The sequence below is a fragment of the Carcharhinus amblyrhynchos genome, chromosome 32 (assembly GCF_965287045.1).
Source record: "Carcharhinus amblyrhynchos chromosome 32, sCarAmb.v2.hapA, whole genome shotgun sequence".
NCBI classification, from domain to species: Eukaryota; Metazoa; Chordata; class Chondrichthyes; order Carcharhiniformes; family Carcharhinidae; genus Carcharhinus; species Carcharhinus amblyrhynchos.
Window position 1 is genome coordinate 10,281,413 of NC_137355.1, and position 14,687 is coordinate 10,296,099.

The 14,687-nt window shown below is 40.7% G+C and overlaps 1 protein-coding gene across 8 annotated transcripts in view; it reads left to right on the plus strand.

Annotated features, from left to right (window-relative positions):
- herc1 (HECT and RLD domain containing E3 ubiquitin protein ligase family member 1) overlaps window positions 1–14,687 on the plus strand; it is a 234,496-nt gene that overhangs the window by 46,231 nt on the left and 173,578 nt on the right. For all 8 annotated transcript variants that reach the window (XM_080216228.1, XM_080216235.1, XM_080216232.1 and 5 more), the window contains exons 5-7: window positions 1,478–1,789; window positions 2,014–2,110; window positions 12,611–12,754. In XM_080216228.1, the coding sequence (XP_080072354.1) occupies window positions 1,478–1,789; window positions 2,014–2,110; window positions 12,611–12,754 (553 nt within the window). The remainder of the gene's footprint in view (window positions 1–1,477; window positions 1,790–2,013; window positions 2,111–12,610; window positions 12,755–14,687) is intronic.

The window sequence follows — 14,687 nt, forward strand, 5'->3', positions numbered from 1 at the left end:
GCATAGTGGTTAGCACTGCTGCTTTACAGCACCAGGGACCCAGGTTCAATTCTGGCTTCGGGTGACTATGCGGACTTTGCATGTTCTCCCCGTGTCTGCATGGGCTTCCTTCGGGTGCTTCGGTTTCCTCCCACAGTCTAAAGATGCGTGGGTTAGGTGGATTGGCCATGCTAAATTGCCCGTTATTGTCAGGGGGACTATCTAGGGTAAATGTATAAGTTTGTGGGGATGGGGCCTGGGTGGGATTGTGGCAAGTGAAGACTTGATGGGCCTCCTTCTGCACTGTAGTATTCTATGATTCTATGACCAGCATTGATGAAGGGAATGTAAATGGTGGTATAATAAATAGCCAACTCTTGGTGATCAAATTGAGGGATATTCAGACAGGTGGAAGTAGCTGAAAGGAATTGTGACGTAAATCATTCTGGATCATTGATCTAAGTTGACTGATGAGGGACAATGGAAAAAGAGAACTAAAAGCTCAAAGCAAATTGACACAATCAGTAATCTGCAAATACATAAAATACAAAGACCAATCTGTGGTGTCTTTGGTGGAGGAGTGTAATGGTGGACGAAACCCAGCAAGGGAGCTGATATTTAAGCGGATTTGTAGCAATCCTACTTATAGCCTCAGCAAATCCACTTAATAGTAGAGGAGAGGCATTCTTATATCATGCTGACTGTTGCAACATTCATAGCAAATGATTAAAATCCATAACATTTAGTTTTGTGGTTATCACTTGTTATATAGTTAACGCTCATTACACTATCAAACCAAGGAATAAAAGAACATCTCAGATGGGCAGCACCTTAGAACAGGACTGAAACAAAAGACTTGCGTTTTTGAAGGTTTCCGGTGTTCCCAAACCACTTTAAAGCGAGGAGTAGAAACAATTCATTATTTTAACCTCACCCTTTCCAGACCCCTGAAAAGAATACTCTTTTCTGTCTTATGTTTACTAGAGAATTAGGTGCTTGTCTATGTCACAAATATATTACCTAAAAGTAATTTTGTGCCCGATAATTAATGATTGGTTAACTTACAGTCTGGATAAATGACAAAGTTTAAAGTTTATTCATTATTGTCATAAGTCTGCCTACAGACTGTGAAAATCCCCTCGTTGCCACACTCCAGCACCTGTTCGGGTAAACCCAGGGAGAATTTAGCACGGTCAGTGCACCTAACCAGCACGTCTTTCGGACTGTGGGAGGAAGCTCGCGCAGACATGGAAAATGACTTTGCAGAGTTTGCACAGTGTCCCAAGTAGGGAATTGAACCTGGGCCCCTGGCGCTGAGACAGAAGTGCTAACCACTGTGCCACTGACATGTTCGTGATTTGATTTCTTACTATTGGGAAACATTATTTTGGTTGATAAAACCACTGAATGTAATAATTGAAGTGTTGTATCTTCAGTGTGTACGTTGTGATTATTGCCACGTTTTGTGGATTACTATTTCCTTTCCCACCCCCTTTAGATTGAAGCCGGACAATATTGCACGTTTGTCATTTCATCTGATGGGTCGGTAAGAGCGTGTGGCAAGGGAAGCTATGGACGGCTTGGTCTCGGTGACTCAAATAACCAGTCCACCCTGAAAAAGTTAACTTTTGAACCACATCGTGCTATCAAAAAAATCTCCTCGTCAAAAGGTTCTGATGGACATACTTTAGCGTTTACCACTGAGGGAGAAGTCTTCAGCTGGGGTGATGGTGACTATGGAAAACTTGGGCATGGAAACAGTTCAACACAGAAATATCCCAAACTTATTCAGGGCCCTTTGCAAGGGAAAGTAAGTGTTCAATGATTCAACTCTTTGCTTGCTTACTTGATAGGAAAACTTTTTGTCCTTTTTGAGTTTCGGAAGTGAAAACTCGGTTCAATAGTCGTTTTTTTCTCCCCTCACTCTATATAGTGGCTATAGTTGGCAGACCAGTATAATTATGAATCGAAATGAATTACTTGTGCTGTGTGATTGCTTGTGATAACACCAATTTCTACATGTTCTTTACAAAGGCCGTTGTGTGCGTCTCTGCTGGCTATAGACACAGTGCAGCTGTTACAGAAGATGGCGAATTGTACACCTGGGGTGAAGGAGACTTTGGGAGGTTAGGTAAGAGAGATTATTGAATTTGCTTGGCAACGCAGAGCTAACGTATACAAAGGTTGGGCAATGCTGTGTGAGACAGAACAGTCTCCAGTTGAACCAAGACAATCTGTTTGTATTTGCATAGCGAAGGAGCAAGCATAATAATTAATCAACTGAGCAAGTAAACCAAACCCTGAGTGTAAAAGGCACTATTGTTGATCCAGTTTGAATGTTTTAGATTGCTTGTACCTTAACCTTCCTCCAGTGTTTCAGTGAAAGGAATAATATCCTGGGTATGCGAATCACAAAGTTGGTGCATAGGTACAAGTGATTAGAAAGGCAAATGGAATGCTGTTGGTTATTGCAAAGGAAATTTGATTTATTGTCACATGTATTAGTATACAGTGAAAAGTATTGTTTCTTGCATGCTATACAAAGCATACCGTTCATAGAGAAGGAAAGGAGAGAGTGCAGAATGTAGTGTTACATTTATGTCGAGGGTGGAGAGAAAGAACAACTTAACATGATGTAGGTCCATTCAAAAGCAGGGAAGAAGCTGTTCTTGAGTTGGTTGGTGTGTGACCTCAGACTTTTATATCTTTTTTCCCGATGGAAGAAATTGGAAGAAAGAATGTTCAGTGTGCGTGGGGTCCTTGTTTATGCCGGTTGTTTTCCCGAGGCAACGGGAAGTGTAGACAGAGTCAATGGATGGGAGGCTGGTTTGCGTGATAGAACATTACAGCGCAGTACAGGCCCTTCGGCCCTCAATGTTGCGCCGACCAGTGGAACCAATCTAATGACCCTCTAACCTAAACTATTCCAATGTTATCCATATGCCTATCCACTGACCATTTGAACGCCCTTAAAGTTGGTGAGTCCACAACTGCTGCAGGCAGGGCATTCCACACCCTTACTACCCTCTGAGTAAAGAACCTACCTCTGACATATGTCCTATAATTAGGCAATTTTAAGCTATGTCCCCTCGTGTTAGTCGTCACCATCTGAGGAAAAAGGATCTCACTATCCACCCTATCTAACCCTAACCCTGATGGACTGGGCTTCATTCACGACACTTGTAGTTCCTTGCAGTCTTGGGCAAAGCAAGCGCCATAACAAGCTGTGACGCAACCAGAAAGAATGCTTTCTTTCCATGCACTATGTATCATAATGCCACAGGGACAGTGTATTTAGTTTTCTTTCAATGTTGTGCAATTTGAGTGATTAAATTTATTTTTTGTGTACGCTTGCTGTGAAAGAGAAGGTTGGCTGATGAGGGTGAAGAAATTATCCAGACAAAGTTTAGATTAGTAATGAATGCTTGTTTATGAATAAAAGTGCTGTGGTACATCTGTAAAAGTTGGTGAGAATTGTGGAACCTAGAAAGTACAAACACTTTGCTATGATTGTACACATTGGTGAGACCACATCTGGGTACTGTGTACAGTTTTGGTTTGCTTAATTAAGAAAGGACATAATTGCATTAGAGACAAGAAAAACTGAGTAGGCTGGGACCATACTCATTGGCATTCAGAAGATTGAGGGGAAATTTTATAGAAAGATAAGATTATGAAGGGAATAGATAAGATAGAAGCAGGGAAGCTGTTTCCACCAACAGGTGAAACTAGAATTAGGGGGCATCGTCTCAAAATAAGGGAGAGCAGATTTAGGATTGAGTTGAGGAGGAACTTCTTCATGCAAAGGGTTGTGAATCTGTGGAATTCCCTGCCCAGTGAAGCAGTTGAGGCTACCTCATTGAATGTTTTTAAGGCAAGGATAATACATTTTTGAACAGGAAAGGAATTAAGGGTTATGGTGAGCGTATGGATAAGTGGAGCTGAGTCCACAAAAAAGATCAGCCATGATTTTATTGAATGGTGGAGCAGGCCTCGAGGAGCCAGATGGCCACCACCTGTTTCTAGTTCTTATGTTCTGAGATTTGTTGAACCAATTTCTGGAATGACAAGGTTAAGAGTAAGACAGTTTGATCCTATATCTGTTGGAGTTTAGAAGAATGTTCTTATTGGAAAGTACAAATACTGAGGGGACTTGACAAAGTAGGTGCTGAAAGAGCATTTTAAAAATGAGTCCTCCGTTGAAACACAGATTAGAAGATTGTATTTTTTTAGTCTGAGTTGTCTGTTTGTGAAAAGGGGTGAAGGCAGGGTCACTAAAATATGTTTAAGGCAGGGGTATCTGGATTCTTGACTAATGAGGGAGTCAAAGGATAATGAGGGTATGTGGGATTGAGGCCACAATCAGATTAGCCATGGTCGTACTGAATGGCAAAGTAGGCTCGTGACGCCAAATGGCTGACGCCTGTTCCAAGTTTGTATGATTTAACCCTTGTAACCTAAATGGGTTTGTGTCCTGAGTTGAGGAGCAAAGAATTTGTTGCATGCAGATGTCTGAGCAGTCGAAACACTGACTAATAATTGACAAAGGATAAATCTTTTTAGGACTGAGGTGAGGAAAATCTTCTTCACCCAGAGGGTGGTGAATGTGTGGAATTCACTGCTACATAAAGTAGTTGTGGCCAAAACATTCTGATTTCAAGAAGAAATTAGGTAAAGCTCTTGGGGCTAAGAAGATCAAGGGGTATGGGAGGAAGGGTGGGGATCAGGATATTGAATTCAATGACCAAAATGAATGGCGGAGCAAGTTTGTAGGGCGGAATGACCCACTCCTGCTTCTAGTTTCTGTGTAATGATTAAAGTCATTTGTTAAGTATGTGAACTGCCCTTGAAGTGGTGATGTTTTTCCAGTAATTCCAAATTCCAGCACTTTGAGCTGATTGCACATAATCATCTTTAAATACTCACTTTCTTAAAAGCTTGCCCCCTAGATGATATTAGACTAACTGCCCTGCAGCCACCACCCTGCACCCCACCTGTCCGATTTTGCTGTGGAAGACTGAAATTTGTGGTCGGGGTCAACTTTCTGTCAGCCTCGAGTTAATGCAAGTGCTGGATGACATCGATCTTAAATTCTGCTGTTTTTCCAGAAGCACTCCTTTTCTGCAGTTAAGTACACTTGTTCCATATTCTCCTCCAGTACTCCTGTATTCTCCCTTTCACCATCATTAATAAAAATGGAGACACATTTCAAATACGCAGCCCCCCAGAGACCCTCTGGTATAGAAATATCCAGTAACCATAATGAGCAGCTTAAGGATTTATTTTCCACCAGGTATATTTTTGATGTTTTTTCGGAATGCCTTTTATGGAAAGGGAGAAAATCCGAATATGGATTTATTTGCAAGGCCTCTGTTTTTCACTCTCTAATGTCATGCCATGCTTGTCGCTTGTGTGGTATTGTTGAACACACTGGGTGACGTTACCAATGATTTACTTGAACCAGTGAATTATTGCCCTAACTAATAGCAATTTATTGAGAAGAATCTATTGTATAGTTCGTTTTTCATTTTAAATGCACATCTTTAGCCTCTTTATCCTTCCGGACTTGCAGCTTCTTCCAGCTTTATTTATTTTATTCACTAATTCTTTCAGTATTGAATTGATGAATAGTTTGTGATCCCAACAAGGGTGTAGTTGAACTTTTACATTTTCACAGTAATGGATTATGTCACCTGTCCAATCTTGTGTATTTTCGTCTATTATTTTATTATGATAATTATACAGTCACCTTGGAATATCTTCAGTAACAGCTGAATACACATTTCCTCCAGTATTCTATCCATTTACAAGTTCCAGTTTTCTAGTTAAGTAGCTGTTACAAAGGAACTTTGTTTTCTGTCATACTAGGCTATGATTTTTATTTATTAATCGCAAGTAGGCTTACATTAATACTGCAATGAAGTTACTGTGAAAATCCCCTAATCAACACAGGTACACTGAGGGAGAATTTAGCATGGTCAATGCACATCTTTCAGACTATAGGAGGATACCAGAGGAAACCCAATGCTGACATGGGGAGAATGTGCAGACTCAGCACAGGCAGTGACCCAAGCTGGGAATCAAATCTGGGTCCCTGGCACTGTAAGCAATGCTAACCAGTGTGCTACCATGCCACCCATGTGTGATCAATGCCTACAGTAGAATTTGACCAATGGATTCTGATACTTGTTTGAGGTTACTGTTGACCTCTCACTGAGCCTACAGATTGTGTGTAAACTGAAACTAACTTGTCAGATGATAAATTTCCTTCTTCAGAAGTTTTGAATGCTTTATGTTACTCAGTCATATGATACTAATGGATTCTTGCACAATATTTAGGGGAGAGCAGTTTAAGCAGTAGCATTAGTGATCTTCCATTTGAGGCAACTGGGTGTTGTGCCTATTGAAGGAGTGATGACTCATTGAGTATAAACAAACCCCAGGCTTGTGAATAATGTCGCAATGTAGAAATAAAAATTGTTGTCGTTGACATCTTCTTCTTCCAACGTTACTTTGAGAGAAGCAATCTTGTTCCTATGTTCTTCTCCCCTACCTCCCCATTTATGACCCGCACTAACATGATGCTTTGTTATGTTTTTTCTTTAAGATGCTGCCTATAAGAATAGAGAGCAGGAGTAGGCAATTCAGCCCCTCGAGCCTGCTTTGCCATTAATATGATCATGGCTGATCTCAGCACGGCCTCAACTCCACTTTTCTGCCTGTTCTCCATAAACCTGTTAATAATTAAAAATTTGCCTAAAATTTACTCAATATCCTGGCATCCACTGCACTCTGGTGTAATGAATTCCAGATTCACAACTCAGAAGTAGTTTTTCATTTCTGCTTTAAATCTGCTACCCCTTATTCTAAAACTATGACCTCTTGTTATAGGTTGCTGCACAAGAGAAAGTATCCACTCTACATCTATTTTGTCAATACCTTTTTATCATATATACGTCAATTAGATGTCCCCTCATTCTTCTAAACTCTAGAGAGTATAGGCCTCAACTGGTCTATCTCTCTTCTTCTCTGGAATCAATCTAGTGGACCTCCTAGTTGTGCCCTCCACCCCTTTAAAATGTCAATTAAGATCTATCTCTTTTACTCCGCTTTTCATCACTCAGCCCAACGCTCCTCCTTTGATTTATCATCAATATTGTCTGATAGAGGCAATAAAAATGTAAGGTATTGTTGTAATGTAGCTTCGCATGCTTTACTGATGACTCACATGCATTGATCGCACATTTTAATGCAAAAAAAGGCACTTGATCCATTTAAATAATGGTGTAGTCTTCAGATCACAAAGTTAATTAGTTCTATAGGGTTACATGCTTGTAAAGTAATGAGGAAGGTTCTTCGGGACTCAAGGGAAATGAGTTTTGAGCATGGTTAGGAAATATTCAAATCTAGAAAGCTCAGAGCAAATGCATGCTTGTGCCTGTGTCCTAAAAACCATTTACCTACCTAAAGGATTTTAATCAGGGCTTTTCACATGAGATTTTAAAAGCATATGCTAATCCCAGTAAAGTTTGAGGCTTGCTTCAACTGATGCTCTCTGCAATTTTCTGAACCTGATACGTGATAAATAAACAAGAGAAAGTTTCAACTAATTTAGTAGAGGGAGGGGAATTGGGGCTTAGCAGTAGATGAGAGGGAATTAAAGATGTAATGAAAATGTCAAGGGGCAAAGAGCAAAAGATTAGAGTGCAGGAGCTAGATGGAGAGAAGAAAAAAAAGCAGATTAGCATGTTGTTGGAATGCATGTGTTTTTATGTGAAGTGTAATAAATACCTCCATGTGGCAACTAATGTCTGATATACCAATGATTGAGAGCTGGCTCAAAAACTGGGCAGGAATAGGACTAAATATTTCGGGCGATGCTGTATTCAGAAGGGGCAAGAAAAAAATAAGTGGGGTACCGATATTGATTAGTTAGGGGAAACTGTAGAAGAGTTTAATGTTGGCTTGAAGACTGCACCCCGCTGTTGTGCTAACTTTGGAATCTGCAAGTGAGGAGTCATCAGCAGAACATTAGGCTACATTGCAACAATAGCTTGCATTTATTCAGTATCTTTAAGCAGTGTATAGAAGCATAAATCGGGCTGACATTGACAATGAACAAAAGGAGGTGGTGACTAAAGTTTGGTCGAAGAGTTGTAACGTCTTCAAAGACGTAAATAAGAAAGAGCTGGCAAGATGACGGAAAGGAAATCCAGAGCTTTGGGACTTTGACAATTAAAAGTAAGGCCCACAGTGAGGTGAAAGGACTGAATTTGCAATAGGTTAGATTTGGAGGACTGTAATATGGGTAATACAATTCTGCAGAGAGACTACGCACTCAAGGATTCCAAAACCAAATCCAGTTAGAGTTGAGGAACAGAAACTAAAGACTGCTGAGTGTTCAATATGGACCTTTAAAATAGATTGCTGAGCAAATGTATTGGCAGATTTCGGCAAAGGTAATTTAGCAGTAACAATGGAAGGCCCTAATATGGATTCAGAGAAACTTGCAGCCATTTTGTGCATTGTATCCGTGCCAGCATTTTGAAAGAACAGTCAGACTGAGTCCTAGATCTGCGTTTTGTTTTGTCTGTAACCCTACAAGTTCCTCGTCCTCAATATCTGTTCCATTTCCTTTAGAAATTATTTATGAATTTGGCTTCCGCCACTGTTGTCGGGTAGCGTGATCCAGATCCTGACAACTGTGAATGAAAGCATTTCTCTTTCTCTCTCCTAGATCTTTTGCCAATAATTTTGAATCTGTGACCCCTCATTATTGACCCGCTCACCAGGTTTTCTCCATGTTCATCAAAACCTATCACTGGCTTAAACTTCCATTTTGTTCTGGGGACTCAAGGGGAGTGGGTGGGAAAGTGGAGCTGAAACCCAAGATCAGCCATGATATTGAATGGTGGAGCAAGTTCAATGGGCCATATGATCTTCTCCTCCTGCTCCTACCTCATGTTCTTCTTTGGCCTCAGAGAAACAGGATTAACCTTTCCAAATTCTTGAAGTCCCTCTTGGCTCTTAATTTACTGATAAACCTCCACCATACTTTTGCTAATCCCTTTAGACCATTCCTCTGTGTGGTGACCAGAGTTGTCCTTAATGCTCCAGCTAAGGTCTAACCAAAATTCTAGATGATCTTTTGCTTTTGTATGTTTAACTATAACCTCAAGAAGCATGCATTTTCTTTGTAAGCACCTATTACACATTTCCATGATACCATTTTAAAAATTGGTGTATTTAAAGTTATTATTTATTAGTCACAAGCAGGCTTATATTAGCACTGCAATGAAGTTATTGTGAAAATCCCCAATTTGCCACTCTGGCAGATGTTTGGATGCACTGAGGGAGAATTTGGCATGGTCAATCCACCTAAGCTGCATGTCTTTACACTGTGGGAGGAAACCAGAGCACCTAGACAAAACGCGTGCAGACACGAGGAGAATGTGCAGACTCCACACAGACGGTGGTCCAAGCCAGGAATCGAACCTGGGTCCCTGGCACTGTGGAGATGCCAGCGTTGGACTGGGGTAAACACAGTAAGAAGTCTCACACACCAGGTTAAAGTCCAACAGGTTTATTTGGTAGCAAATGCCACTAGCTTTCAGAGCTCTGCTCCTTCGTCAGGTAAGTGGGAGTTCTGTTCACAAACAGGGCATATAAACTCACAAACTCTATTTACAGAATAGCAGCAGTGCTAACCACTATGCCACCATGCTGCCTGTTTGTGAACTGCAAGGTGGTCTCTGTTAATTGACACCCATCAAAATTGTGTCAGTTATAATATGCTGTCTTTCTATATAATGCCCAGATTAATTTACTGGCAAGAGGGTGTAAAATGTCTACTCCAGTGGGCAATTGTAAGGCCGTGACTCAGGGTAGACTGTTAATCTGCAAGTTTGAGAAGCGTTAGAAATGTAAGGGTTTTAATTTTGTATAATACAAAATGGAATAGCTAATGAGCATTTAGACCGTGATATAAGATTCATATGATTCACACTGCCATGGAGATGGGCCTTGAGATATGAGGTATTTATAGCAAGCTATTGTTGTTGTCCTTGAGATATCCCTGCACACATCAGAGCAGTCTGAAACTGCAGAGAGATGGAGTTAGCCAGTCTCTGTGGTACACCGCTGAGCATGCAGGTGGGAATTGATGCTCAGGTTAAAGAGGCCAAATTCATGGAGATTTTGAGTAAGGCTGGAAGATTTGCTTAGCATTTGCTAAGGAGGGGGAATTTCCAAGTGAATGCTTAGTGGCAAAGTCAGTCCTGGCATTTACATGACTGGAGTGGAAAAAGGAAGCAAACTCTCAAGCTGAGAAAAGCTTTGGACGGATTGTTGGAGAATGAAATGTCCACTTGAGGGACAGCAAAGCGTAGCTGAGGGAGATTATCCATCAGCATAAAAGTTAAATGGGGAGACTTTTCTGTGTAAATTGCCGATAAAATTGTTTGTCAGTATTGTTTTTAGCTTGTTTATTACTTGAAATCTTGTCCTGTGATCCTTCCAGTTGGTCAGGAATTCATATTTTTAAGTTACTGATCTCTATGGGGACCACAACACAGTGTTAACCTTTCATCAGAATTGAGACAGTGCTTTACCTTGATTTATTTCCAATGATATCACTATAATCTTCGTGATATCGATCCAGTTTACTTTTAAATATGTCAGTGGATTTGAGTCCATGACCCTCCTTGGGAATCTATTACAAATGCCCTGTCCCCACCCTAAAATCACAGCGTTGGTATAATTTTCCTGTTGTGATTTATGATCCCTTCAAATACCCTTTTTTTGGTTTGCAGTTCCTGCCTGTGGAATCTCTTTTTCGTCTTGCATTTTAAGATTGCTGTTGCCTGAATCCATAGTAAAATCTGTCTGTAACAACTCAGTCTATCAATATAATTGATCCAAGGTTCTGTGTGTGTAATCAATCTTTTCCTAGTTGTCAGCCCACATAGCAAGGTGTCGCCAGTAAATTTGAATAGTGATTTATATATGTATATTCCTCCAAGACCCTTTCGCACAAAACTTAATTATCATGAACAGCATGGCCCCGAATGGAGAATCTGTGAACACTGTTTTCCCAGAACATACAGTTTTTTGTTTCACTATCTTTGTCTGGGTGAACTAAGAAGGAACCAATCACATTTTCTAGTAGACTCATGGTCATTTTTATGGTACAGAAGGAAGTCATTTTGGCCCATTATGTCCATGCTAGCTCTCTGTAGCATTATCCAGTTTTATTCCTCCCCTCTGTCTTGGTTACATTCATCAAGAAATTCATAGACTCATACAGTACAGAAGGAGGCATCCGGCATGACAACAGTCCTCAGACCCTACCCCCATAACCCCACGTATTTGCTCTGCTAATCCCCTGACGTCAAAAGGCAATTAAGCATGGCCAATCAACCTAACCCGCGTATCTTTGGACTGTGGGCCAGAGCGCACGGAGGAAACCCACGCAGACACAGGGAGAACATGCAAGCTCCACACACAGGCGCCCAAGGCCAGAATCAAACGTGAGTCCCTGGAGCTGTGAGGCAGCAGTGCTAACCACTCTGCCACCCCCAGATGAAAATGAGACTTTGTAAGTGGCAAACTTCTATGGTTATCTTGGGAGAATGAGTGACACTGAGGGAAGACATTGACTCAACATTTAGTACGCTGGTAAGAGACATCATGAGGGACTGAATGTGTCGAGATGTAGATGAAAACCACCACCCTTCTGAGGTTAATGAATCTTTGTAAATACTCTATCTCGATTTCTGTGTATTAAATAATATTAAGACTTTAATTTTTATGATCTCTGCTGCTATACAAATGTGTCCAGCTGTTTTTGACACTGCTTGATGTGGCTTATGAAACAACAATTTATTTCAGTAACTTGTTGCAGCATTTGACTGCTCTCAAACCTGTAGAGCCTTTGGTCTTCCTTGTTTTGCTACTATCCTGTGCCCTTTTGAGGCAGCCAAAGTCTCCTGTGATTGTGAGCATTCTCTTCTACTTTTGTACTTGAAATCTATCCCTTCTGTTCTGAGAAAAGTGGGTTGGGGTGGGGACAATGTAGTTCCTGTCCAAGAAAACTATGTTCCTTGCTTGTAGCCAAGCTTGTGTTAGCTTATTTTCACAGTCTTGTGTTTGCCAACTTTTTGTTTATGCCTAAGTGTTTGGGGAGATAGGATGGAAAGCTTGTGTTGATTGAGTCTGAGTTCTAGAGAATTTTACACTTCTCCCATTCCAGTTGGAGCATAAATATCCTTTCAAAATGGAGTATGTATGAGTCATATCTGCCAATATGTTTTGGGGACTGAATAAACTTGGTCACTGTAGTAGTTGGGAAAGAAGCTGTTTCCCACCAACTAAGAGTTGTGTGTATAATTAGTTTAATTTACTGAGCACTATCCCAAATGATTTTAATTCTTGTAGAACACATGAACAAGTCGGCACTGTCTCATTTGGAATGTGCACTTGTTTTAACTTCAGCTTTATACTAGAATTTGGAAATGGTACATTTTGCTCCTATTTCATTTAGAATAACAAATCTGATGGAATTAATTAACACACACACACACACACACACACACACACACACTTATTAATTGTTCCATTTTGTGTTCAATAGGTCATGGTGATAGCAATAGCCGTAACATCCCAACTTTGGTAAAGGATATTAGCAATGTAGGAGAGGTTTCTTGTGGAAGTTCACATACAATTGCATTATCGAAGGATGGAAGAACAGCATGGTCTTTTGGAGGGGGCGACAATGGTAAGTAATCACTTGATACAGTAAAGTTGCAGAACATCCTTGGTGCGCAGTTCTGTGAATGCATATCAATTGTAACTGTAAAAGTGGGAGTGGGACACAAAGTGCACTATCAGCCGTGGTCATATTGAATGACAGTGCAGATTTGAAGGGCCGAATCGCCTACTCCTGCACCTATTTTGTATGTTTTCACATACCAACTAATCGCTTCACTTCAAAGTGGTTGATGCGTTGCATAATCGTGACAGCCCAATGATGTTGTTACAGTTCAATATTCTGCTTTATAAATAACAAATTTGGTGGAATAATTATGCTGTGTATTTTTAAAAAATACATTTTGAAATTTACTGTGCTATTTGGTTGGAAGAATGAGAGATGTATGCCCTGTTTTTTTTTTGCCGGCAAGGCTACCCCAAAATTGGGGCAGGCGAGTCTCACAGAATGGCATTCCCTGTTGACCTCGGGTGCGATCTTACAAGCCCCGGATGACTGTGCTGGTAAAACCAGGACCGTGATATATGAGGACTTCTCCCACATTCACAGACCACTCTTGCTAGTTTGCTGGTAATGATGCTGAGATTTTGTATGCACTTCACAAAGTATTTACAGTGCACTAAGGCCAAAAGGTATCTGTACTCCGTTGCAAACCTCCTTTGTCTAATCTCATCAACATATCCTCCTCTTCTACCCTCCCTGCTGTGCTCATCCAGCTTCTCCTCTGACTCTCCTGCCCCATGCGCTCGTTCCACTCTCTGGGTAAAGACGTTTTCCCTAAATTTCTGACTGGCTTTATTCCTGTCTGTCTTGTGACTCCTGGTTCTGGTCTTACCCACAAGTGAAAACATCTTCTTGCATCCACCCTTTCGTAATCTTGAAAACCTCTGTCAAGTCATCCATGTTCTCTTTTCAAGAGGAAAACAACCCCTTTTCAATCTTTCCTGGCTGTGTAACTATTTAGTCCTGGCATCATCCTAGTAATTTTCTTTGCACTTTTTTTTCTTTTTTTTAAACTCTTCTTTTATTTATAACATTGTGCCCAGAACTTTGCTCCAAGTATAGCCTAACCAAAGTTGTTTTTATACAAGTTTAAAATAACCTACCTGATTTTTAATTCTATCTCTCTAGAAATGAACTTCAGTGCTGTTGTCTTTGAGTCAGCACTGCTACTTTTTTTTTTAGTGATTTTTGTACCTGTTCCCCCAGATCCCTGTGTTGTTCTACCCCTTTACATGAACGACCTCCCTGTTCTTTCTATCAGAGTGTATTACCCCTCACTTATCTATATTGAAGTTAATTTTCCAATTCTATGCCTGTTCCTTAAGTCTGTAAATGTTTTCTTGCAATTTTTTCACAATCCTCCTCTGTATTCACAATAACGTCTCTAATTTGTTAAAATAATACTCTGATCCCCATGTCTGATCTGTGTTGCAGCCACCTTGTCTTCCACTTTAGTGTGAGGTTCTGAATTGATTTGGTTATTATTTCTTTAATTTCTACCAATCTCTGAATGGATTCCCATGCGATCAGGTATCATCCCTACAGTGCAGAGGGAGGCCATGCGGCTCATTGAGTCTGCACCGACTCTCCATCTTACCCATGCCCACCCGACGTCCTATTCCTGTAACCGCATACATTTACCTCACTAATTCACCTAATCTACACATCCATTGGCACTATGAGATCATTTGGCTTGACCAGTCTACCTCACTCGCAAATCTTTGAACTGTGGAAGGAAAATGGAGCAACCGGAGAAAACCCACGCAGACTTGGGGAAAATGTGCAGGCTCCACACAGACAGTGACGCAAAGCTAGAATCTGAACCCAAGTTCCTGGTGCCATGAAGCCACAGTGCTAACCGCTGTGCCATTGTGTTGCTCTATGATACATAAAATATGCTAAGTTTAAGTTGCAAATTGTTTGAATGATGGCAAATAAT